This window comes from Melospiza georgiana, chromosome 23 (assembly GCF_028018845.1).
Source record: "Melospiza georgiana isolate bMelGeo1 chromosome 23, bMelGeo1.pri, whole genome shotgun sequence".
Taxonomy (NCBI): Eukaryota; Metazoa; Chordata; class Aves; order Passeriformes; family Passerellidae; genus Melospiza; species Melospiza georgiana.
Window position 1 is genome coordinate 9630779 of NC_080452.1, and position 22526 is coordinate 9653304.

General features: G+C 54.8%; 1 protein-coding gene across 2 annotated transcripts in view; it reads right to left on the bottom strand.

Annotated features, from left to right (window-relative positions):
* Positions 1 to 22526, bottom strand: part of PLXNA2 (plexin A2) — a 136953-nt gene that overhangs the window by 97279 nt on the left and 17148 nt on the right. For both annotated transcript variants that reach the window (XR_009115531.1, XM_058039985.1), the window contains exons 2-3: positions 20577 to 21831; positions 19977 to 20159 (exon numbers count right to left, since the gene is read on the bottom strand). Coding sequence is in view for 1 of the 2 variants with exons in the window: in XM_058039985.1 (XP_057895968.1) it covers positions 19977 to 20159; positions 20577 to 21764 (1371 nt within the window). In the remaining variant the exon portion in view is untranslated. The remainder of the gene's footprint in view (positions 1 to 19976; positions 20160 to 20576; positions 21832 to 22526) is intronic.

Genomic DNA, 22526 nt, shown 5'->3' on the forward strand with positions numbered 1-22526 from the left:
CCCAGCACATTCCTGCCCTGCTCCACCATTGACCTGCAGACAAACACGTGCCTTCCTTCCGCCCTAATCCCCTGCAGCCTCATGAACATCAGCCGCGCTAAATTTTTCATGTAATTAAGAGAAAAACCCTAATCCAGTGTAATTAGCTCCCTGATTGCCAGCGTCAGGCAGCAGAGCAGTGTTTGAACAGCAATTCAGGTCTGGCTGGTTAGGCAAACACTGCGTGTGTGGCTCAGTAATTCAACACTGGAGCAGCTCCCCCTGTGCTGTCCTTTGGGCTGCTTCCCTCAAAGCTTCCCCTGCTCCAGGGGCCTCATCTCCCCAAAGTGCTGCTCCAGTTACAGCCCCAGGGGCTGGGCATGGAGCCAGGCCAGCAGCTCACACAGAGCCCCCTCCCTGCTGATGTTGGAGCGGTGCCCCCGTCTCACCGGGATTTTGGGACAGCACCAGCCCTGCTTGCCCAAATTCAGCACCTGAGAGGCACAGCTGAGAGCCTGGTGGGGAACCAGGGGATGCTCAGCACCAGCAGCACAACCAGGCAGGGCTGGAGGCCACCAGAGCTCCGAGGGGTTTGTGGTGCAGAGCAGAACCATCCCAGCACCCATCCCAGCACCCATCCCAGCACCCAGCCCTTGTTCAGATCAGAACCCATCCCAGCACCCAGCCCTTGTGCAGAGCAGAACCATCCCAGCACCCAGCCCTCGTGGCTTGCAGTGATATTTTCCTCGTTCATTCATATACATGAAGGCAGAATTTTAAGAGTGAAATGTTCGAATTTTGGGAAGGGGAAGCAGATGGGAGAGGAACGGAGAATGTGGATGCGTGTGCCAACAGGGAGGCAGAGAAACTAAGAAAGCACAGAGAGAAGACACCTTCGCTTAACCATTTCATACATCCCCAACAACAAGGAGCTGAGCTGCTGAAGGCACTGTCAAATATTTCTGTTTTCTTTCTAAAATTCACCTGTGACAAACTACAGACACCTCTCAGCAGTCACACCTTCATCTTCAGACTCAACACCAGCCTGCTGAAACACAGGCTTGAAAGGAATATCATTGTGGGAGTATTTGTTGGAGTGTCTCGAGGACACAAAGGGTTTTTCTGCTTTTGTAGAAGGGTCTTGCTCTCTGTTTGGGCAGTTTTGTTTGCTGCTGCTGTAGGGGCTGAGTTTTTGTGGCTGGGATAGTGCAGACCCCAGCCCCCTGTGTGAGGAGCAGGCTCAGAACCATCCCACAGCCCCCATTGTTATCATTCTTTCTTTTTCTATTCTTAGCCAGCCTTCTGATTAAATCCTTTCTTCTATTCTTTTAGTATAGCTTTAATGTAATATATATCACAAAATAATAAATCAGCCTTCTGCAACATGGAGTCAGATCCTGTCTCTTCCCTCACGCTCAGACCCCTGTGAACACGGTCACAAGGAGCTGCTCAGTCCCCTCCAGCCAGCTCTGAGGTGACCTGAGGGACACCACGGGGCCCTTTGCCATCCCCTGCCCCCAGGAGCTGCAGTTCCAGCAAGGTGGGGTTCTTTGAATTGCTCTCAGTAAAAACAGAGCAGGTATCAAATGTTCCCAAGGCTTTTAAAACAAGGGCTACGAACCGAGCCAAGGCTCAGGGCTGATGTGGAAAGTTCCCTCCCAGGACAGATTTTCCCAGTGCTGGCAGCCACAGCAGCCTCTGTGCACGAGGCCCAGTGTCACAGGAGCTGAGCTCCTTCTTGCCTTCCTTTCCCACTGCTCAGAGCAGCACAGCCCCCTGCACACCCACACCTCTGCAGAGAGAAATCTGCTAATGATGCTCCTGCTCTGTCACTGCCGTGATTTATTGCTTGTGTCGTGGCTTGCACTCAGCTGTGAAGGAATCTTGCTGTGACCTCAAGCCACGGGACCCCAATTTTCCTGGTGCTGGAGGAGAATGGCCTGGCCAGCCCAGCCCAGCAGGTATTTTGGTATTTCCCTGTCTCCTCCTGCAGTTTGTGCTGCCAGAGCCTGGCTGGGAGCCGGGTCCTGCTCTGAGCATCTGGAGTGCTGTGCTTTGTGCCTCCACCTGCTCCCCAGGGGCTCTGTGCCTTGAAAATTCACTCTAAAGCAGCTTCAAACCCTCCAGTTTTCATTATTAATACGACTCCTTTCATCAGAGTCCACTCATCTTTTTGCTTTCTATTTCTGCCTCTACCCTTTCATTGTTTCCCCGGTGCTTCCATGGGAATGGCACCGAGACCCCGACCCGGCAGCAGGAATTCATTCCATCAAAGCTTCCTCCTGCAGCCGAGGGTTTGTTGTGGGGCTTTCTTCCCCCCTCGTTTTAATTCCATCTGTATTTAATCCCAGACAAACACAAACAACAATCTCAGCTCCCTAAGGCCGTCGCTTTCTAAATCAGTTACAGCCAACTCCAATTAGCAGGCAGGCAACATGAGCAGCTCCTGGATCTTTGGGAAGGAGCCAGCCCAGAAGGTCCTTTTCCCCAGACTGTCCCTTTTTTCCTTCTGAAGGACTTGCACCATCATTAGAGGCACAGGCTGTGCAAGATGAAACCTCCTCCCCTTTGCTTGTGGGGATGATGTTCCGCGGCCTCATTAATGCTGTTTGTGCTGCTGTGCTCCAGCACCTGAGCCTACCTGCAGGCTTTGATTTATAAGAGCATCCCAAAGGCTCTACAAGTGCTGAAGAGAGACTTTATTGGTCACTTTAGCTTCCCTCTCAGCCTGCACTTGAAACTGCTTCTCAACAGCCTCTCTAAGGCGGGCTGAGGAGAGGCAGCTCCTGCCAGGCACAAACCTGACCCTCCTCAGGGGGTGAGAGGATCTCTCAGGGGTGCCCTGGGGAAGCCTCTCCCTCCTCAGGCCATGGCAGCATCTCCTGGAATTACCCTGGGGAAGAACCCACCAGCCCTCAGAGGAACCCACCACATTCAACATGGAATTATTTGGTTGAACCTGACTGGGAGCTCACCGTCCTCAGATTGTTTGGGTGGGAATTGTGTGATCCTGCAGGCTGGTGGGATTTTCCTGGAATTATCCAGAGAGGCACTTGCTCTTTAGGGCTCGGAGCTGGTGGTGTGCCCTGCCTTGCTGGCTCCTCCCCCTCTCTGGGTGTCTGGAGGCTGCTGGGGGCACTGGTGGAGCTCAGTCCTTGGTGAAGGTGCCCAGGCAGGACACATCTCACTGTCCCCCCCAGCCATCCCTCCCTCCATTAGGGAGCTGTTTCAGGCCATGATTTCAGATGAAAATCTGTATTTTATTAACTGTGGGTGTGCTTTGCTGCTGGACTCTTTAATGTGCTTGCAGCTGTATCAGTGTGAGCCATGGAGAGAACCTTGAACCCAACTGCCTGGAGCTGCCACCCCTGCTGGGACACAGCTGTCACCAGGGTGAGCCCAGGGTGGGGACCATGGCCAGAGCTGCTGTCCCCCCCTCCTGTGGAACACAGAATCCTTCAGGCTGGGAAACACCTCCAGGATCACCAAGCCCAACCTTCAGCTGGTGCCACCAAACCACGTCCCAGAGCCACCTCTGCCCCTTTTGTGAGTACTTCCCAGGGGTGGTGACTCCACCACTGCCCTGGGGAGCTGCTCCAATATCTGACCACTGTTCCAGTGAAGAAACTTCCCCCAGTATCCACCCTATCCAGGGCCACTGAGGCAGTGCTGGGGCCGTGCCCAGCCCAGTGAAGGATGATGGCCAGGCAGGTCCATCTGGAGACACCGGCGGGTTCCTCTGTCCTTCCCACTGGCTGGCAGGGAATGCTCAGAGCCAGATCCAGCCCTGCTGGGCTGCAGCTCAGCGTGCTGCCAGCAGCTGTCACAGGGACAGACGAGGCTGGGAGAGAAGAGCACTTGCACTGCTGCAAACCCTTCCCCAGCCCAGCGCCCGGGCTCCCACAATCCGGCGATTCCTGCGCTCGTCTCCCGCCGCGTGCACACACCTCCCCAGCAGCCTGGAAAAGGATTTCCCCCATTCATGCCTCTTCCTCCCATGCAGGGCTATCAGAAAGAGCAGCGTGTGCAGGCAGACAGATTTATCCACCTGCCCTACCTGGCAAAACTGATTGGGTTTGACAGACGTGCCCGGGATGTGCCGGCGCGTTAACGAGCGCTTTAGCATGGAAACGAGCAGAGCTGTGCTCCTCACAGATGTTAGGGGGAGAAGTTTATCTAAAGCATATTTTATGGCTGTGCAGAATGTATTAGATCAGCAGCCTCAAGAAAAAATCACTACAGGCTCCTTCCCTAGCAAACACACGCAAATTTTTAAAATCAAATAAAACAAAACCTCCCCCGAACAAAGCGTGACACGTTTTACAAACCAAATTCTTTGCTGCTGAGGTGACTTCAGCTCTTGGGTGAGGACTAGAGAGGATCACCAGGAAGGAGAAAGGGGTGAGAAGCACCCAGTCCAGCCCCACACAACCCATCCCTGGGATCAGTCATTCCCAGGACCTGTCTTCCCCCTCCAAGCGAGTGATTTAAGTCCTGGTGTTTTAGAGACAGAGCAGCATTAATGGGCTCCACTGTCTGCAAAGTGCTCGTGCTTAGATCCCCGCAAAGCTGAGCAAGAGAGGCACCAGGCTAAAAAATGTTCCCTCTCAAGCAAAACAGACTCGCACTTGGATTGCACAGAAATTAAAGCAACAAAAGGTCTCTGAAGCCAATTGCCATCTAACTGAGAAACAGGCGCGTCACTTTGTGCACCCATCTGGCAGGGACATACTTTCCATTTCAGCAAGTGCGGGGATGGGTGGACGGCGAGGGGAATGTGAGAACGGCAAAGAAAGGAGAAGAATGCAAACCTGCGGGACAACACTGCTGCCCTGTCACGAGCACTGTACTCTATTCATATGAAAATCCATACGGCTGCTACTGTTGCATGCGCTCTTCTTACACAGCATGAAATTAAAATTCCTCCTCAGTCTCACATTGCCAGCGCCACAGAGCAGCTCCAGAGCAGGCGAGCAGACAATTTATCCTTTGGCTTCCTCAGGCGGGTTTGTGCTGGGATTGGGAGCCACTGGGGTGAGGGAGACGAGTCCATTGCCCACGGTGACAAATTCTGCTTCCCAAACAAATCCCAGAGAAATATTGCTGGCCTGCAGTCTGGCTGTTGGTGCTCCTTTTCCCGGCGCAGTTTCACATGTGTAATTCCCCCCCCAGGCCCCCCTGCCACTTCCCTTCTTATCTTCCCAGAACAAACTCAACGTGCGGGCTAATTTCAAGGAGTGTTTCACCCAGAGTCCAGCCAAATGTCAGTGGATCTGCTGGAAATGCAAATGGAGACAATCATGCAAAAGAGGAGGGCTTATGGATTGTGCGGGAGGGCAACAGAAGGCAAATAAAAGCTGACAGGGAGAGGGAGTGGGGAACAAATCTCCCGTCTCAAGCTGTTGAGCATTTGCGCAAACGCCCGTCGAGCAGCACAGACAGATTCCCCAAAATGCCCAAATCCCATTGATTATCCCTGCTGAATCGCCTGCGTGCCTCCAAACCCCACCTATCGCCAGCTCCTAAAGCAGCATCTCACTCCCACCATCCCCTCCCACTCCACGGGGGTAAATGACAGGGAAGAGATGGAGAAGGGAGCTGGAGCAGAACTGAGGAGCCTGGGAGGGGTTTTTTGGGTTTTTTTTTGTGTTTCCCCAAATTCCAGAGAGCCATTGAGTTGTCAAAAGCAATTGCAGCTCTCACAGAAAGTGTTTTATTTTGTGCTTTTGAGAAAGTCGGGATAACTGTGAGATCATCTGGGGACAAAGTGAGGGGAGACGAGAACTTGATTAGCTCAAACCCAGCCACGAGAATTTCTCAGATACAAGCAGATTTGTTCATTATGTGTGCAAAGGAACAGCAAGCAGGAGGACAGGATCCATACTATGTGTTGTAACATGATATAGAATGAATCCCCTCAGGTTACAAAATTCCTTATAAATTGTAAGGGGGATGGTGTCTGCTGTGTTGTATTTTATCACACTTTCTGTCAAAATATCCCTGGCAGGGAGCCTATTTGGAGATGCAATCAGCACCAAAGCCTTGTTTGGGGAGAGAGATTTGGACTAAGCAGCAGCAAACTCCAAAATGTTCTTTGGGAAAGCTCAGGAGAGAAACCCCTTAGAGCGTGGTTAGTGAGGTCTGGCCTTCTTAAATCACCTCATTTTATGGCTTTGCCCAGCCCCATAGGGAGCAGAGATGCTCTCAAGGTCCATTAACAGCAGTGCTAATCCAGGCTGGCTGCTTCCACCTGCCCTGAGCCCCAGGGAGCACAAAACACTTCTGAGAGCATCCCAGAGAAGGGAGCACAAAACAGAGCACAAAACACTTCCCAAATCATCCCGAGAAGGGAGCACAAAACACTTCCCAAATCATCCCGAGAAGGGAGCACAAAACACTTCCCAAATCATCCCGAGAAGGGAGCACAAAACATTTCCCAAATCACCCCGAGAAGGGAGCACAAAACATTTCCCAAATCACCCCGAGAAAGGAGCACAAAACATTTCCCAAAGCATCCCAGAGAAGGGAAGACAAAACACTTCCCAAAACATCCTGAGAAGGGAGCACATAACACTTCCCAGAGCATCCCAGAGAAGTTTGTCCCCTCCCAGGTGATGCGGGGCAAGGCTCACCCTTCACGCCCTGGCCCACAAAGCCCAGATCATCACCAGCCCCTGGAGCAGAGCAGAGAGAGCAGGGCTGGTGGCCCTGGGGTGGGGACAGCGGGCTCACCAGCCTGTGGAGCGGAGCAGAATGAGCAGGCTGAGCTGCCGGTGGTGCCACTGGGGTGGGGACAGCGGCTCCTCCCGTGCTGGCCTCTCTGAGTGCTCACGCTTGGCTGCCCCCTGCACTTTTGTGAGGCACTCCGGTGTTTTTGGCAGGCACTGAACTGGAAGGAAAAGGGTCTGATTATCTCCTCCAGCACCTCAGTGCTGACCCAGAGCGCTGACCCCTTTGCTGTCACTCTCCATTTGCTCTGGATGTTTTACACAGCGAGGGGGCAGAGCCTTCCCCATTGATCCGGGCTGCAGCCAAAGGCACGGCGTGGCTCCAGCTCCATCCCTCAGAGCCTGGGGCTCCTGGGCTGCCTCTGCTCCTCAGAGAGATCTGGGGCCACGCTGGGGTCAGGAGCTGTAGCACAGTTCTCACTCACACAAAAGCTTCTCCAGTGTCTGCCTAAAAGCCAGATAACACAGCCTGCATTTACATCAAAGTCTCTTTGGCACACCTCACACAGCCTCAGAATGGTTTGGGCTGGAAGGGACCCCAAAGATCACCTCATTCCAACCCCCTGCCATGGTGGGGACCATCCCAGGTTCCCCAGAGCCCCAGAGAGGTTTGGGTTGGAAGGGAGCCTGAAGATCACCTCATTCCAACCCCCCTGCCATGGTAGGGACCATCCCAGGTTCCCCAGAGCCCCAGAGAGGTTTGGGTTGGAAGGGAGCCTGAAGATCACCTCATTCCAACCCCCTGCCATAATGGGGACCATCCCAGGTTGCCCAGACCCCCACCCAGCCTGGCCCTGAGCCCCTACAGGGATAGGGACCCCCAATGCTGACATTGTCCCCAAACTGACCCAGCAGCACTGGGCCCATTTCAGCCCCCCTGCTCAGAGCAGCTCCCCTGATGGAGCAGCATCAGCATCACCTGAGGGTCCCTGGGTGCCAGAGCCCCCTGTCCCACCCTGTCCCCCTCCGCTCCCTCCCTTCCCAGGAGCAGTCTGTGCACAGCCACGTCCTTGCCATGAGAGCTGCAATTTGGAGCAATTTCCCTGCCAGCCTCGCTGCAATCTCGTGTAATCTCCCCCCAGAGGGGATCAGAGATCCCACGGTGCTGCAAGGAATGCAAATCACATCCCCACGGCTCTGAATGATGCAGGGCAGGGAGAGCAGAGCCCAGCAAGGTGGGATGGGTGGGATGGGGTCTGCCTGCTCCTCTTGGGGTTCTCCACCTCAGCCCAGGCACACAAAGAGCTTCAGCAGTGCCTGGGCAAAGCAAATCATTGTCTGCACCATCCCAGCACCGAGCAGCACCACCAGGAGAGGCAAGAAAAGCAAAATCCAAATGCAGGGAGGCCCAGAAATAAGGAGGGAGGGAGCAGTGCAATGTTTTCACTTTGCTCTCCTAATGGCATGGAGCTGGCAGAAAGTTCCCAGAGGGCACACGAAACTTCTGGCAGCTCCATTTCCCTGTCAGGAGCCCCAGCCAGGCTGCCAGAGCCCTCCACATCAGGCAGGGATTTGCTCATCCCGGGATTTTGCTGTAATCCAAACCACAATTCCCTGATAAGCTGTCACCACGTTTGTGCACCAGCGTGTCCCAGATGCTGGGGCTGCCAGGAGAGCCCACAAAGCAATTCCTGCTGGCAGGGGTGGCCAATGCCCAGCTCTGCCAGCCTCCCTTCCACCAGCAGGGCAGCAGGAGCAGCACAGCCAGGTGAAAGCAGCACAGCCAGGTGAGAGCAGCACAGCCAGGTGAGAGCAGGACAACCCAGGTGAGAGCAGCACAGCCAGGTGAGAACAGCACAACCCAGGTGAGAACAGCACAACCCAGGTGAGAACAGCACAGCCAGGTGAGAGCAGCACAGCCAGGTGAGAACAGCACAGCCAGGTGAGAACAGCACAACCCAGGTGAGAACAGCACAGCCCAGGTGAGAACAGCACAACCCAGGTGAGAACAGCACAACCCAGGTGAGAGCAGCACAGCCAGGTGAGAACAGAACAACCCAGGTGAGAACAGCACAGCCCAGGTGAGAGCAGCACAGCCAGGTGAGAACAGCACAACCCAGGTGAGAACAGCACAGCCAGGTGGGAACAGCACAGCCCAGGTGAGAACAGCACAACCCAGGTGAGAGCAGCACAGCCCAGGTGAGAACAGCACAGCCAGGTGAGAGCAGCACAGCCCAGGTGGGAACAGCACAGCCAGGTGAGAACAGCACAGCCCAGGTGAGAACAGCACAGCCAGGTGAGAGCAGCACAGCCAGGTGAGAACAGCACAGTCAGGTGGGAACAGCACAGCCAGGTGAGAACAGCACAACCCAGGTGAGAGCAGCACAGCCCAGGTGAGAACAGCACAGCCAGGTGAGAGCAGCACAGCCCAGGTGGGAACAGCACAGCCAGGTGAGAACAGCACAGCCCAGGTGAGAGCAGCACAACCCAGGTGAGAACAGCACAGCCCAGCTTTGCTGTTTAGACAGGAACAAGGGAAAGCAGATCCCTCTGCTCTGCCCAAGGTGCTGCAGGACCCTGAGCACACCCAGGGTCACCAGCCCAGCAGAAAAGTGTCCCCAGTACCTCAGGGCTGCCACATCACCCTCTCCTCCCTCCCCAGCCACCTCTCACTGCAGTCCTTGCTCTCCTTTCCCTTTCCTTTCCTTTCCTTTCCTTTCCTTTCCTTTCCTTTCCTTTCCTTTCCTTTCCTTTCCTTTCCTTTCCTTTCCTTTCCTTTCCTTTCCTTTCCTTTCCTTTCCTTTCCTTTCCTTTCCTTTCCTTTCCTTTCCTTTCCTTTCCTTTCCTTTCCTTTCCTTTCCTTTCCTTTCCTTTCCTTCACAAAGCTCACTTTCAAACAAAGGCTGACATGTCTTGAAACAATTATTGCCCATCCTGGGGGAGGAGAGGGCTGGTAAAAGATTATTTTGGGAGATTATGTCTGGAGTGACTGACAAACTGATCTGCAGCAGCGTTTGTTTTTAATCTGAAACAGGTTTGGGATAGAACAGAGGGAGAAAAGCTGCAGCCACCCACGGGCAGGAGGAGGGTGGCAGGGGAGCTGCAGGCAGCAATGCCAGCGTGTGACCAGCTCCAGCCACCTCCCCGCACTGGCCACATGGCCCTGGCCCATGTCCCCAGCACCAGAACGGCTCTGCGTCCCTCCCCGGGACAGGGACAGACCCACGGACACACAGAGGAGCTGTGCCACTCTTGGGCATCACCCAGAGCCCCCCAGGGCCCAGGGCTGGGCTGCAGCCCTGCGCTGGCACTGCTGGAAGGCGATTTTGCGCTTTGAAGCCAAACCATTTCTGGTTCTCTTTGGGGTGCCAGCCTTTATTGGGGTTTATTCCTGCCCAGGCAGGGCAGTGCCAGGGCTGCCCCTCAGCCCCGTCCCTGGCACAGCCCCAGCATCTCCTGGGCTCCAGCCCTGAAGCTCAGCAGTGACAGCAGCCCCAGATGAGCAGCAGCTGCAGGAGGGCTGGGGGAATTAAATTAATCCCTTCATTATCAACCTGAGCCCTGGGAAAATCTGCGGCAATGGCTGGGGGGGGGGTCAGAGCACTAAACCCAGCTCAGCTGGGCCAGCACAGCTGGGCTGGGCTCTGATCCCCTGCCCCAGCTGCCACCAGGGCTGCCAGGGCCACCAGTGAGGCCAAGCAGTGCCACCAGTGCTGCCAGTGCCACCAGTGCCACCCCGGCACGGAGCAGAGCTGGGGACAGCCAGGCTGGAGGGCACAGGGATGTGCCAAGGCAAAGCCAGGCAGTGCTGGCACAGCTTTGGAAGAAATCCCTTTCTTTGCATCCTGAGCGCCCCAAGGGCAGCCGAGGGCAGTGCCAGGAGCCTGGGCATGGCCTGCACGGAGCCACCAGGGTCACCTGCAGGGCACAGGGACGGGCAGCACTCGGGGCCAGGTGCCACGGGGCAGGAGAGAGGCAGCTCCCAGAGTGCAGGGATCTGTGTGCTGCAATCCAATCCCCTCTGTGAGCCCCGGCCAGGCGCCCTCCTGGCCTGCACAGGCTGCTGCCAGCAATCCTCTGGAAAAGCTGGGGAGGGAGGGAAAGAGTGGAAAATCAGGGAAAAATAACAAAAACTCCTCTCCTTGTTGAGATGAATATCTCCAATTGAATTTGTGCTGAAGAATAACAAAGAGGCAGAATAACAGAGAGCTCTGGCCCCCAGCTCAGGCTGGTGGTCCCACCTGGGGAGGGGGTTCAGCCCAGGGGCTGCTCCTGCTCCTCCCGTTCCCATTCCCATCCCCAGCACACACAGGGATCGGCTGGAAGCAGATTTATCTGCTGGACAATGGAGGAAAAAGGTTCTCCAAAGGAGCTCCAGGCCAAATCACCAGGATCCTGCTCTTGGGGCTTTAATCCCTCTGCAAAGTGTCAGAGTTGGGTGGGGAAGGGAGGACGGGGAGAGGAGAATGGGGAAAGGGAAGGGAGGATGGGGAAGGGATGATGAGGAAGGGGAGGATGGGGAACGGAGGATGGGGAAGGGGAGGATGGGGAATGGAGGATGGGGAAGGGGAGGATGGGGAATGGAGGATGGGGAAGGGGAGGATGGGGAAGGGGAGCCAGAGAACGGTCTGAAGTGGAAGGGACCCCAAATCTCCTCTCATTCCATGCCCAGGGACCCCCTCCATGATCCCCCCTCCCAGCCGTGCCCAGCCTGGCCTTGGGCACTGCCAGGGATCCAGGGGCAGCCCCAGCCTCTAAAAACCCATCTGAAATCACCATGGGAGCCCGCCAGGTCCAAAACCTGTTACAGGCTGGGGCTGAGCACAAAGAGCAGCCAAGGAAAGGCTGGAGAGGAGGAAACCTGGGCCAGGGTGGGTCTGGGGCTGGCCCAGCACTGCTCCCAGTGCTCCCAGTGCTCAGGGGAGGCAGAACTGGGGCAGAGGGGGCAGTGCCACCCTTGGGAGTGCAGGGATTGCTCATCATGAGCCAGCAAAGCTCCTCACTTTCAAAGGAGGGAAGGGAAAAAAACCCCAGCTTTAAAAAAAAGGTAAAAATCAATCAGCCACAAATTATAAATAAAAGAGATGAAAGTTGAGAGCGAAACGAAACAGAGCCCCAGGTGGCCTCTGCCTGGGGCACTCCTGCTAATTTTAGTTGCTCAGCTCTTCCCTGATCTGTCTGCTTCCATGACTGCACAGTTTCAGCTTTTCCTGCAGCCACTGAAAATGCTCCACACCCTGGCACGGCCCAGCCTGGCTGGGGGTGGCAGAGGGGCCCTGGGACCCCTCCCTGCTGGGATGGGGGATGTGGGGTGGCCAAAGAGCGGCTGCTGGCCCCGGCACTGTGAGCCCACCCAGCTCCTCCCCAGGCCAGGGGATTTGGGGCCATCCAGAGTGGGTGTGCCCATCCCTGCAGCCCTGCAGCCCCCTCCTTTATTGCACAGAGAGAAACAGCAGCAGCCTCCCTGACAGCGGCATCCTATGCAGCACCGTGGATTTAATTTCCTAATGAAGGAGCAAATCTGGGACCTGGGGACATTTACTGTGTCCCCATTCACACAGAGCCTATGTGGGGCAGGGGCCAGCACTGCTCAGAGCCCCATTCCCATTCCCATTCCCTATTCCCATCCCCATTCCCCATCCCCATTCCCCATTCCCCATTCCCCATTCCCATCCCCATCCCCATCCCCATCCCCATCCCCATCCCCATCCCCATCCCCATTCCCATTCCCATTCCCCATCCCCATTCCCATTCCCCATTCCCATTCCCCATTCCCATTCCCCATTCCCATCCCCATCCCCATCCCCATCCCCATCCCCATCCCCATCCCCATCCCCATCCCCATTCCCCATTCCCATTCCCATCCCCATTCCCATTCCCATCCCCATTCCCCATTCCCATTCCCCATTCCCATCCCCATTCCCCATTCCCATTCCCCATTCCCATTCCCCATTCCCATCCCCATCCCCATCCCCATCCCCATTCCCATCCCCATTCCCATCCCCATCCCCATTCCCATTCCCATTCCCATTCCCATTCCCATTCCCATTCCCATTCCCCATTCCCATTCCCCATTCCCATTCCCATTCCCATCCCCATTCCCATTCCCCATTCCCATTCCCATTCCCCATTCCCCATTCCCATCCCAATCCCATTCCCAGGGAAGGTGGATTTCTCCTTCCATGCAGGAATTGCAGCTGCAATTGGGAAATGTGCTGTGAGAGCAAAAAAAAAATTAAAAAAAAAAAGCTGTTTTCATGTAAATGTCCCCAGTAATAAAAGTGAATGAAGAAAGCAACACATCCAAACAAGAAATAGTACATTTGTGCTGGAGAAGCAGAAATGACTCTAAAAAAGAGAGCTTTATCAACAATTTCCAGCAGGCAGGGGCTGCTCTTTAATGCTCCTGGAGGAACAGCAGAGCTCCTGCTGGACCTGGGCTGTGCTGCCTCTGATCACAGCTCTGAACCAGCCAGGCTCACTTGAAAACATGAAACTTGTTTGTTTTCCCAAGCAACCCCCGGGCTGCTGCTCTCTCCCCAGAGCTGTGCTTGGTGCTGTCTGTCCCATTCCTGCTGCATTTCCCTGGCAATGCCCACTCTGGGGCTGCTGGAATCAGCCCAATCCCAGCCCCTGGCATGGCCAAACCCCCCTGAAATCAAGGGGAAATAATAAAAAAAGTGCCCTTAAAATCAAGGGCAAATAATCAAAAACGTGCCCCATGCCCTGTGATGGGCTCTGCTCAAAAATATACAATATTTAAACATATTCATCAGCTGATTGCTAACATGAAGGTCAGTGTTTATCTTGCTTTCTTTGCACTTTGGATTACCAACCCTGAGCTGAACTCCCTGTGAATCAGAAGGTGATTCTTGGTGGGAACAGAGCAGCAGAGAGCATCCTGTGAGTCCCTGAGACTCCCCCTCCCACTGTACCTGCACCTCCCACGTATTCCAGTTATTTATTTCCCAGCCACGACACCGAGCTGCTGCTGTGAAAGGCTCTGCACAAAGAGGAAAAGCAGAGAGGGCCACAGCCTGCTGCCCTTTGCCTCCAGAGCTCTGCAGAACCATTTACTCCAAATTTACTCCAGACCTGCAATGCCGGGGGATGCTCTGCGATGGATCCGCGGGGTTTTACAGCAAGAGGCACCCAGAGGGTGTTTACAGCCACAAGGAGCTGTAAAATCCATCAGGGGATGGAGGGAATGGTGAAGGCAGCATCGTGAGACACGCAGGGAAAGCCTCCAGCCATGCCCACCTCAAACCGCAGCCCCTGATTGTCCCTAAATCCCATTGCAGCCCCTGATTGTCCCCAAATCCCACCTCACCGCCTCACCATCCCTAAATCCCAACCTTTTCAGAGCTCCCAGCACTCTCCCTGCACATTTCCCCCCTGTCTCCAGACACATTTGTGGTTTCCACATTTGTTTTTACTGCCTCGAGGAGGCATTTAAGAGAAGCAACGTAGCCCGGGCTTCTCACAGTATTTCTTGCCACCCAGGGATTTAAGATCTTACAAATGGACCAAAACCTGTGTTATTTTGACCTCTGAGGGTTTTAAAAGCCTGCAGGAAAATATGTTTATAGTAAAGAAAGCATGAACTTCTTGACTCGTGAGTGGAAAGGCAGGAGTCTGACGCTGCCCTACCCCCAAATCCAGCAACAGCAACTCCTCCAGCTCCTCACTCCAAGGAGAGCAGGGACAGCAAAACCAACAGGAACTCACCGAAGAGTTGGGAATTTCGAGATATTTTTCACCAAGATCATTTCAAGTAGAAACTCATTACTGAACCTGATGAAAACGTGGTGAAACGGAGGAGGAATAACTTCTGCCTCACTTGATGCTCATAAGGGAGATAATGCCTCTGGGAGAAGGTGTGGGGATGAATTATCTGTGAAATTCAGGATGAAAACCTCGTTGGGATGGGGTGCTGAGCAGCCTGCTCTGGCTGAAGGTGTCTGTGCTCATTGCAGAGCCCTTGAAGGTCCCTTCCAAGCCAATCCATGCCATGGCTCCATGGTTCCAGAGGCAGAATGGATTCCAGGCAGGATGGATTCCATGGATAAGGCTGCTCAGCATTCCCAGCCCCACTAACCCCAATGGATTTAGGGCTGAACCAAATGCTGCCCTCCAAAATTTCAAGTTGATTTTCCAAGGTGCCTGAACCTGCATAAAAAACCCCAGAGTCATCCCCATCTCCTGAGCCAAGAGATGAGATTAAAGCAGCCCTGGAGCTCACCTGGCTCCGTTTCACATCCCCAGCATTTCCTGAACACCTGCCCCTCCCTCTCCAGCAGCTATAACATTCTCTGCCAGCTCCTGGCTCTTTTCTGACGTGACTTGGTCCAGCAGGCGCCAGACCCCAGGCCCAGGGAAGGGATGCTGGGACAAGAGAGGCCAATGTCATGCCGTTAAGAGTGGCAGGGACATTGCCGAGTGCTCAGAGCCACAGTCTGCAGGGACTTGGCAGCTCTGCCCCATCTCCAGCCCCAAACACAGCCCAGAGCTCTCCTCTGGCTTCCATCTCCCATTCCCCAGCACAAATTCCAATTAATAAGATTACAGCTTCTGGCTCTGAAAAATAATAAATGTGAGGGACCATGGGGCATTTTGGGGACCCTTTGCAGCACAGATGAAGCAAAGGGGAATTACTCTCCTCCTTTAGGGAGAAAATAAATCCCAGCTCCTCCAAGCACAGCAGCAAGTCCAGTACTGAACAAACACCCCCTTATTTCACATCATTGGGCAAAAATCAGACTTTTTTTTCTCAGACCTTTCAGTTAAACAACTTCTTCAGCCAGACAAGAACCATCTGCCCTCTCCCACCTCTGCTGGGCCGTGGGGATCTGCACTCTGAGGGTGATGGATTGACCAGGGAGCCAGCAGAGCCCCTGACCCCCCAACCTACAGCTAAAACCAGACAAATCCTCGGGAAGGCGCCTGCAAATGGATGGCTTTCATCTGCTCAATAACAGCCTCGTGTCCTCTTGGCTTCTCCACAGGCTGATGCAACCGACTTGTTCCTGGAGTGTGGCGGGGGCGATAACGAAGGATAAATCACCGGGGTGAGATAAGCACCCATAAAATGAAGTCATCTAAGGACAGGTCTGGACATATATATTTCATTGTGAAAGACCTCCTCTATTCCCACTAATGGAACAAGTTAAATCAGCCAAGCTGAATAAAACTCTCACGTCCCAAGACGTAACGAGGCACTTAAAAGTTGCGCGTTCCTCCGTTGGCTCACGGCTGTCCCTTGGGAAATGCAGGAGCAAGGACAGAGTTCAGGGGTTCTGCAGGTGACAGGAGGGTGTTCCCAGCATGAACAGAGTGCCAACACCGTGCATCTCTCTGTGGCATCCTGCGGGCACACTGAGCAGTGACCCTGGGATGGATTCGAGCCCCGTCCAGTGCAGCTGCCCTGGGACAGTGTCACAGGTGGCCAGGACAGCAGTGACACCTCTTTTCCAGGAGAATTGGGGGTGATTTCATTGATTTCATTCACACACTTCATCCTTCACCTCAGGGCACTGAAATAACCACACCTGGGCCCTTGCCTGCAGCACTGCAACACCCCCACAGCTCCGAGCACACAAATTAAAACCTTATCACCAGTGAGCAACTCAGCGCTGGGTGAAACCCAGGCACAATGTCACTGTTCAGCTTTTCCCTCTCCTCTGCCACCCAGGAGCACTCCCAGCCCGTGGGAAGGCAGGCAAGGCTGCAGGAACTGCATTTTTCCTGCAGGCAGCATAAACAGCAGGATGGAACAATAATACCTAGATGGCGACTGGCAGACAGAGCAGAGACATTTATTTATTCTTGATCACAAACAATGTCCTGCATTGACAAGCTGAATGAAGGGCACTTCACTGATTTATTAGACCTAATAAGAAGCAGACCTCTCGGGATGAAATACAAGATTGATTTTTAGTGGTGAGCCTCGCTGCCATCCCGGGCTGAGCTCAGGCTGATGAGATGGAACCAGGCGTGCGCAGGGACACGGGTCTGACACAGCTCTGCTGGGCCAGATGGAGGGATTGCCACGGGGAGGGGGAGATGGATACACAGCAATAACAGCCCTGAAAGCTGCTCTTTCCTCCCTGCAATCCTCCTCTCTCCCACCGAGGCATCCCAAGAGCAGCAAACCACTGGGAAGTTTGAGGGCAGCTCTGATGGAATTCCTGGGAAACCTCAAAGCCAGGCCCTCCCCACAAACCTGCCTTCCACAGGAGCCCCTCTCAGCACAGCCAGTGCAATTTCCACACCAGGCCCAGCCCCTCCTGGGCACACCACATGAGCTGAGCTCCGTGGATGCCGTTTTCCATCAGGAAAAAGCCAGCTAGCACAGCAGTGCTTAGCTTGAGGCCCTATTAATAGCAGTTCTAATTATATGGCTGCAAATTTAATTCATGGCAATGATTAGTGTCAAAATCAAAGGCATCACGCATCAATATTGATAGAATTGTATGGAGCCCATAAACAGAGCAAGCAAGCTGACACATCTCCCCCCAGCACTTGGTTGCTGTTAACTGCTGCATTAATGTCCCTTCCCATTTTGCTTGATGGAAATGGTTTTATTGGAGGAATCCCCAGTTCTGAATGGTTGTGCCTCCAACATGGGCCCCTTTTCCCTTCCTCCCACAGCCAGGAGGCTGAGGTGCTTTGGGAGGAGGGCAGGAGGGAGAATTTCATCCCATGTACCTGTGCTTGAGCCACAGCATCAGCAGCGTTTGCTTTTCACCCTCTGTGAGACATTCCTGGGGAGCAGGAGCTGGGAATGGGGCAGGAGCAGTGAGGTGAAGAGCTAAAGGCAGGAGGACACCATGGATATCCCAGTGTTCCCAGTGAGGGATCCTCACTGGGGAAGCACAGGCAAATGTGAAAGATTTTGGAGCCATCTCCCTGACTTTCCTCCAGCCACACAAAAATGCCTTCCCTGGCAGCCCAGACGGAGGCAGCAGCTTGTTTCCAAAGGAAATCAACAGCTGTGGGCGAGGGAATAGGTGTGACAAAGCTTTCAGACATTAGTGGTGTGGGTAGATCTGAGACGGAGGAGGACACGGAGGAGATCAGGTGGAGAAGGCTCTGCACCAATCCCTGGCACTCACAGAGGTGCTGGACGGTTCCACCATCATCTCAGTGATGGGGAAGGAGAGATGAGGAGAGTCCTGAGCATCCTGAGCACTCCCTGACTTCCAGACAGGTCAGGTTTTCTTGGAACAGGCACAAAATGCAGAGACAACCTGTGAACTTCTCTCCTCTGCAACCAGAGCCCCTCAGCTCGGTGCAGAGCTACTTCCTCCGCCTCACCTGGGCTCCCTCAGGCCATGGGAAAGGTAATCCCACTTGTCAAAGGAGGGAAAACCTGCTAAAAGTGCAGACAGAGCCGGGAGAGAGAGAACAGCATCTCAGTCCCACACAGGGATTGTTCCAGTTAATTACAGGGGGATGGATCCCACCAGCTGCAGGCAGCTCTGCTGTTAAATAAGGGCAGATGCCATGAAAACCTGACTGTAGTGAATGTCTGGGATGAATTTACTTCAGAGATGGGCCAATTTTCATCCAACAGATGAAGGATTGCAGGTGAAGGATTCCACAGCCTCCCTCTGGACAGCGGAGCAGGAATAGATTAACTTTGCATCAGAAAGCGTTCAGTGCAACTAGCACAGGAATTAAACCCTGCTGGAGAGGCTGCTGCCTCTGTAATCCTCCATAATTCATGGAACAAGCCCGTAAATGCCTCGTGTGCAGGCACAGGCCCTTGGCTGCTGCTGAAAGAGGAGCCTCCCCTGTCCCCAAACCCTGCCCACCGCGAGCACTGGGCTGCAACCCCTGCTGCATCTCCTAATGCATCCCCTGCTTCATCCCCAGCTGCATCCCCTGCTGCATCCCCTGCTGCATCCCCTGCTGCATCTCCATTCCAGGCTTGGCATTTGGGACATGCTGAGGGTTCCTTTTCTTCCATTTAGCTGAAAACCCCCGGCTCTCCCCTGTGCCACGGCAGGCGAGTGCAGGGCTCTGCTTTACAAGCTCCCTCTCCCCCGCGTTCCAAATTGCCCCACTGACACTCGAGAGGCACCAGGGAGGCACCTAATTTACTACTACTCAGCACTTGTAAAGTGCTGAATGAATATTAATGAGCTGATGTAATTAAAATGATGCAGACATTCAAGTGTAGTATCTGCCTGTCCTTGTATCTTCCTGGATAGATGAGGAAGAAATTCCCCGCTGCTTAAGGACTCAAAAAATTAACAGCCTGCTGTTGATTACATTTGTTAACTCTTTCCCCGGCGTGGAGGAGCAGGGGCTGCATTTAACAGGTTCACCTAATGCTGTCATTTAGAGCTGAGGTTAATTGGAAGGGTCTCGGCTTGCCAGAGCAGCAGCTCCGGGGCTGTTTTTGCTGGAGCTGGATCAGACTCACTGCTGAGCTAGCTCCCAGCTGCAGCTCCGGCTCCAAAGGCCAGCAAGGGCTCTCTCACACCTCTGCTTACACCCCAAGGCCACTTCCAAACTTATTTGAAATGCAGAACTCATCTGAGAGTTCCCTTCCAACTCAGAGTATTCTGTTATTGTGTGACTCAGAAGTGGCGAAATCCCAGCTGGGCTTCAAAGGCCTAAAAGTCATTCAAGGTCGGGTTGGACAGGGCTTGAAGCAGCCTGGGCTGGTGGAAGGTGTCCTTGCCCATGTCCCTTCCAACCCAGAAATGTTCTGTGACTCTCACCTGAGCCCCACCAGCTCCCCCTCGATGTTTGTGGTGCAGAGGACAAGGAATGTTCCAGGGCTGATCAATCATCCAGCAGGAGGGAAAGAGGCACAGGGAGCAGCAGGACTCTGCCCTGAGGCTTGGTTCCAAAAGCAGCCACATTAACCCATTCTTGCCTCTCCATGACCAAAATCCTGCCAGCACCAGCAGCTCCAAAGGCTTTGCAACTCACACTTTTCTACACCACTTGCAGAAGGATTGCTGGGAAACAAAACCATTGCAAGATTTCCATCTGACTTCCTTTGGCTCCTTTCCCAGGACCGTCCTGCAGCAGCTTCAACTTCACCTTTCCCAAAAACGGCACTCCAAAATCACACCAACAACACTGCAGGCTGACCTCTGCCTCTCCAACACCAGGCTGTGACCCACACCCTGCCATTCCCACTCCTGCTTCACTCCCAGTTTCCCACAGGGAAACACCCATGAGGCGCATCAGAGCATCCCGAGAGAGACCAACCCTGGCCAGCATCCTGAGAGAGACCAACCCTGGCCAGCATTGAAGAGAGACCAACCCCAGAGCAGCTCCTGGCCCTCCACAGCCACGGACAGGGCTCACCTTCTTCAGCCTGCCTGTCTTGGTGCCCACGAAGACCACGCTGTAGCCGTTGTAGACGTAGGAAGCCACGGAGGTCATGCGGTCGCGGCTGGAGGTGAAGAGCGTCACCCCCTCCACGGGCACCGAGCCACCCAGGGGCTGGTTGATGTCCAACCCGCAGAAGTTGTCGTCGATGGGGACTGGCTGGAAAGACAAGGTTTGGGGCAGCTGTGAGTGACACAGAGCCCAGGGAGGCCCCACACACTTGGGGTGGTGTGGAGGGAGCTGGTGGTGTTGGCAGCAGGGTGGGGGCCACAAATGTGTGGTGTCAGCTTCAGCCACCTTCCCCAGAGCTCCTGCAGCTTCCAGAGCCCCCCAGAGGGTTGGGAGTGACAGAGACTCCCAGGAAACTGCACACTTTATTCTGCCTTAACACCACCCCTTCCCTCATTGTCAACCCACTGTAGGATGAGAGCGTGGATTAAAGGGGAAGATGTTCTGAATTCAGGGAAACTGAGGCGCAGACCGGCTGATCCTACTCTGCAAACTTGCATTCCATTGGGGCAGGGATTGAACCCGGCTCTCCAGGGCCCCCACAGCCCCCACCCAGCGCACCCTTACCGCTTTGGTGCACTGCACATCCTTGCCCAGCAGCCAGTTGAGCTCCAGGTTGCCCTCGCCCTGGTAGCAGGACTGCAGGCGCTCCTTGATGTGGGCGTTGACGGTGCGGATGGGGAAGGCGCAGAGCGCCGAGTCGTCGGGCGGGTGGTGGTACTGCTTCTGCCCCTTGGAGAAGATGGCAAAGAGCACGTCCTCCTGCGCCGTGATGTTGAGGGCCCTGGCCAGCACCTCCCCGGGCTTGGCCAGGTAGGCGGCCTGCAGCAGGCGGTACTCGGTGTCACCCCTGACGCAGCCAAAGGGCAGCGACACGTACGAGTGGAACTTGGGGTCGTCCTTGCACAGGCGGACGATGCGCGAGGTGTAGAAGAGGTCGCTGGCCGAGTTGATGGAGACGCCCTCGGGGGTCTCCGGCTGCACCGTCAGGAAATACACAAAGTTCCCGCTGGCGAAGCCGTAGATGTAAAAAATGTCAAAGTGCGAAACCAGGGCCAGCGTGTCCGAGGGGATTTTGATGAGGGACGAGACAAAGTCGCTGTGGAGCTCGTAATCCAACATCGCCGAGGACTCCGGGTCCCGGGGCAGCTTGCGGCTGGACAGGGTGGGGAAATAATCCTGCTTGCCATCCACGGCCGTGCCGATGAAGAGCTTCCCGTCCTCGCCCTCGGAGCGCACGATCACCCCGTACATGGTGCCCGTCTTGTTGACGCTGGACAGGTAATGCTCCTTCTTGTGCGAGGGCTCCACCAGGATGAAGAGGTCGTCGAGGCGCAGCAGCTTGCAGACGCCCTGGTAGAGGCTGCCGCAGGCCAGCAGCCGGTTCTCGGAGTAGTCGATGATGAGCAGCTTGTTGACGTTGTTGGTGAGCGTCAGGACCTCGCTGCAGGGCTGCACGATGAGGGGAGGGTAGCAGGACTTGTTGTCCTCCTCGGGGCCGGTTTTGTGAGCCACCAGGATGGTCAGGTTCCCCGAGAGCTTGTAGACCCTGTTGATGGCCCCCACGTAGACGGCGCCGGTGCCCCGGTGCACCGTCAGGTGGTTGAACGTCCAGTCCCGGTTCTCCGAGTGGAAAGTGTTGAAGGAGGCATTGCTGGACACGTCCCGGGACAGCGATGCCAGGAGGAGGCAGAGCAGAGCCACCGAGCAGCCATCAGAGTCCAGTAGGCGAGGCCAGGTCCTCCTCTGATCCATCCTGGGAAAGGAGAGCTCCGTGTCCCCCGCGCGTGTCCTGAGCCCCGGCAACGTCCCTCACATGGTTCTGTGGAGAGAAGAACCACCCAGAGGCAAGGATTAGATCCCGTGTGCCCCGCAGATAAAATTCAAAGGAGGCTTTCTAATTACACAGTCCTTGAGATAAAGGGAGGATGTCTCTAAGCACAGCGAGAATTAAGCGAGTCCATAACTTAGTGGAGAGCAGTTCAGGCTTGATGCTTTGCCACTTGTTTCAGCCCCTGCATCTTAATTTGTGCTGGAGTTTGGGTGTTTAGAACATGCTCTGCTCAGACAGGGAGGGGAGAATCAGCTCCAGCCCAAGACAAAGCCTGCAGCTCACAGCCCCAGCCACCCATCTGCAATCTTGGCTGAAAGGATGTCTCCTGCAGGGTGTGTTGCTGGAAGCAGCAGAGGAAATAAGAGCTGCTCTTTACCTTTAAAACCTCCCTGATTTAATTTGGGAACCCGAGGAAGAAGCCTCGTGCAGGCAAGCTCATTGAGCACACACGGAAGGCGCTGACATCTCCCCTCAAAGCCTCCCCAGAGCCACAAGTGCCTCTCAAGCAGGTGCTTTTTAGGCAGGAGCTCCTTCACAAGGTACTTTCCTGCCAAAAAGCAGCTGCCACCAAGGTGGGAGCACACGGTTAGATCAGCCACCAAGCCCTGCCAGCAGGAGAGACACCACAGTCTAGAGCAGCTGCCTTGACCTGCCCATGGAGGTGTCTGAGTGTGAGAAAACCA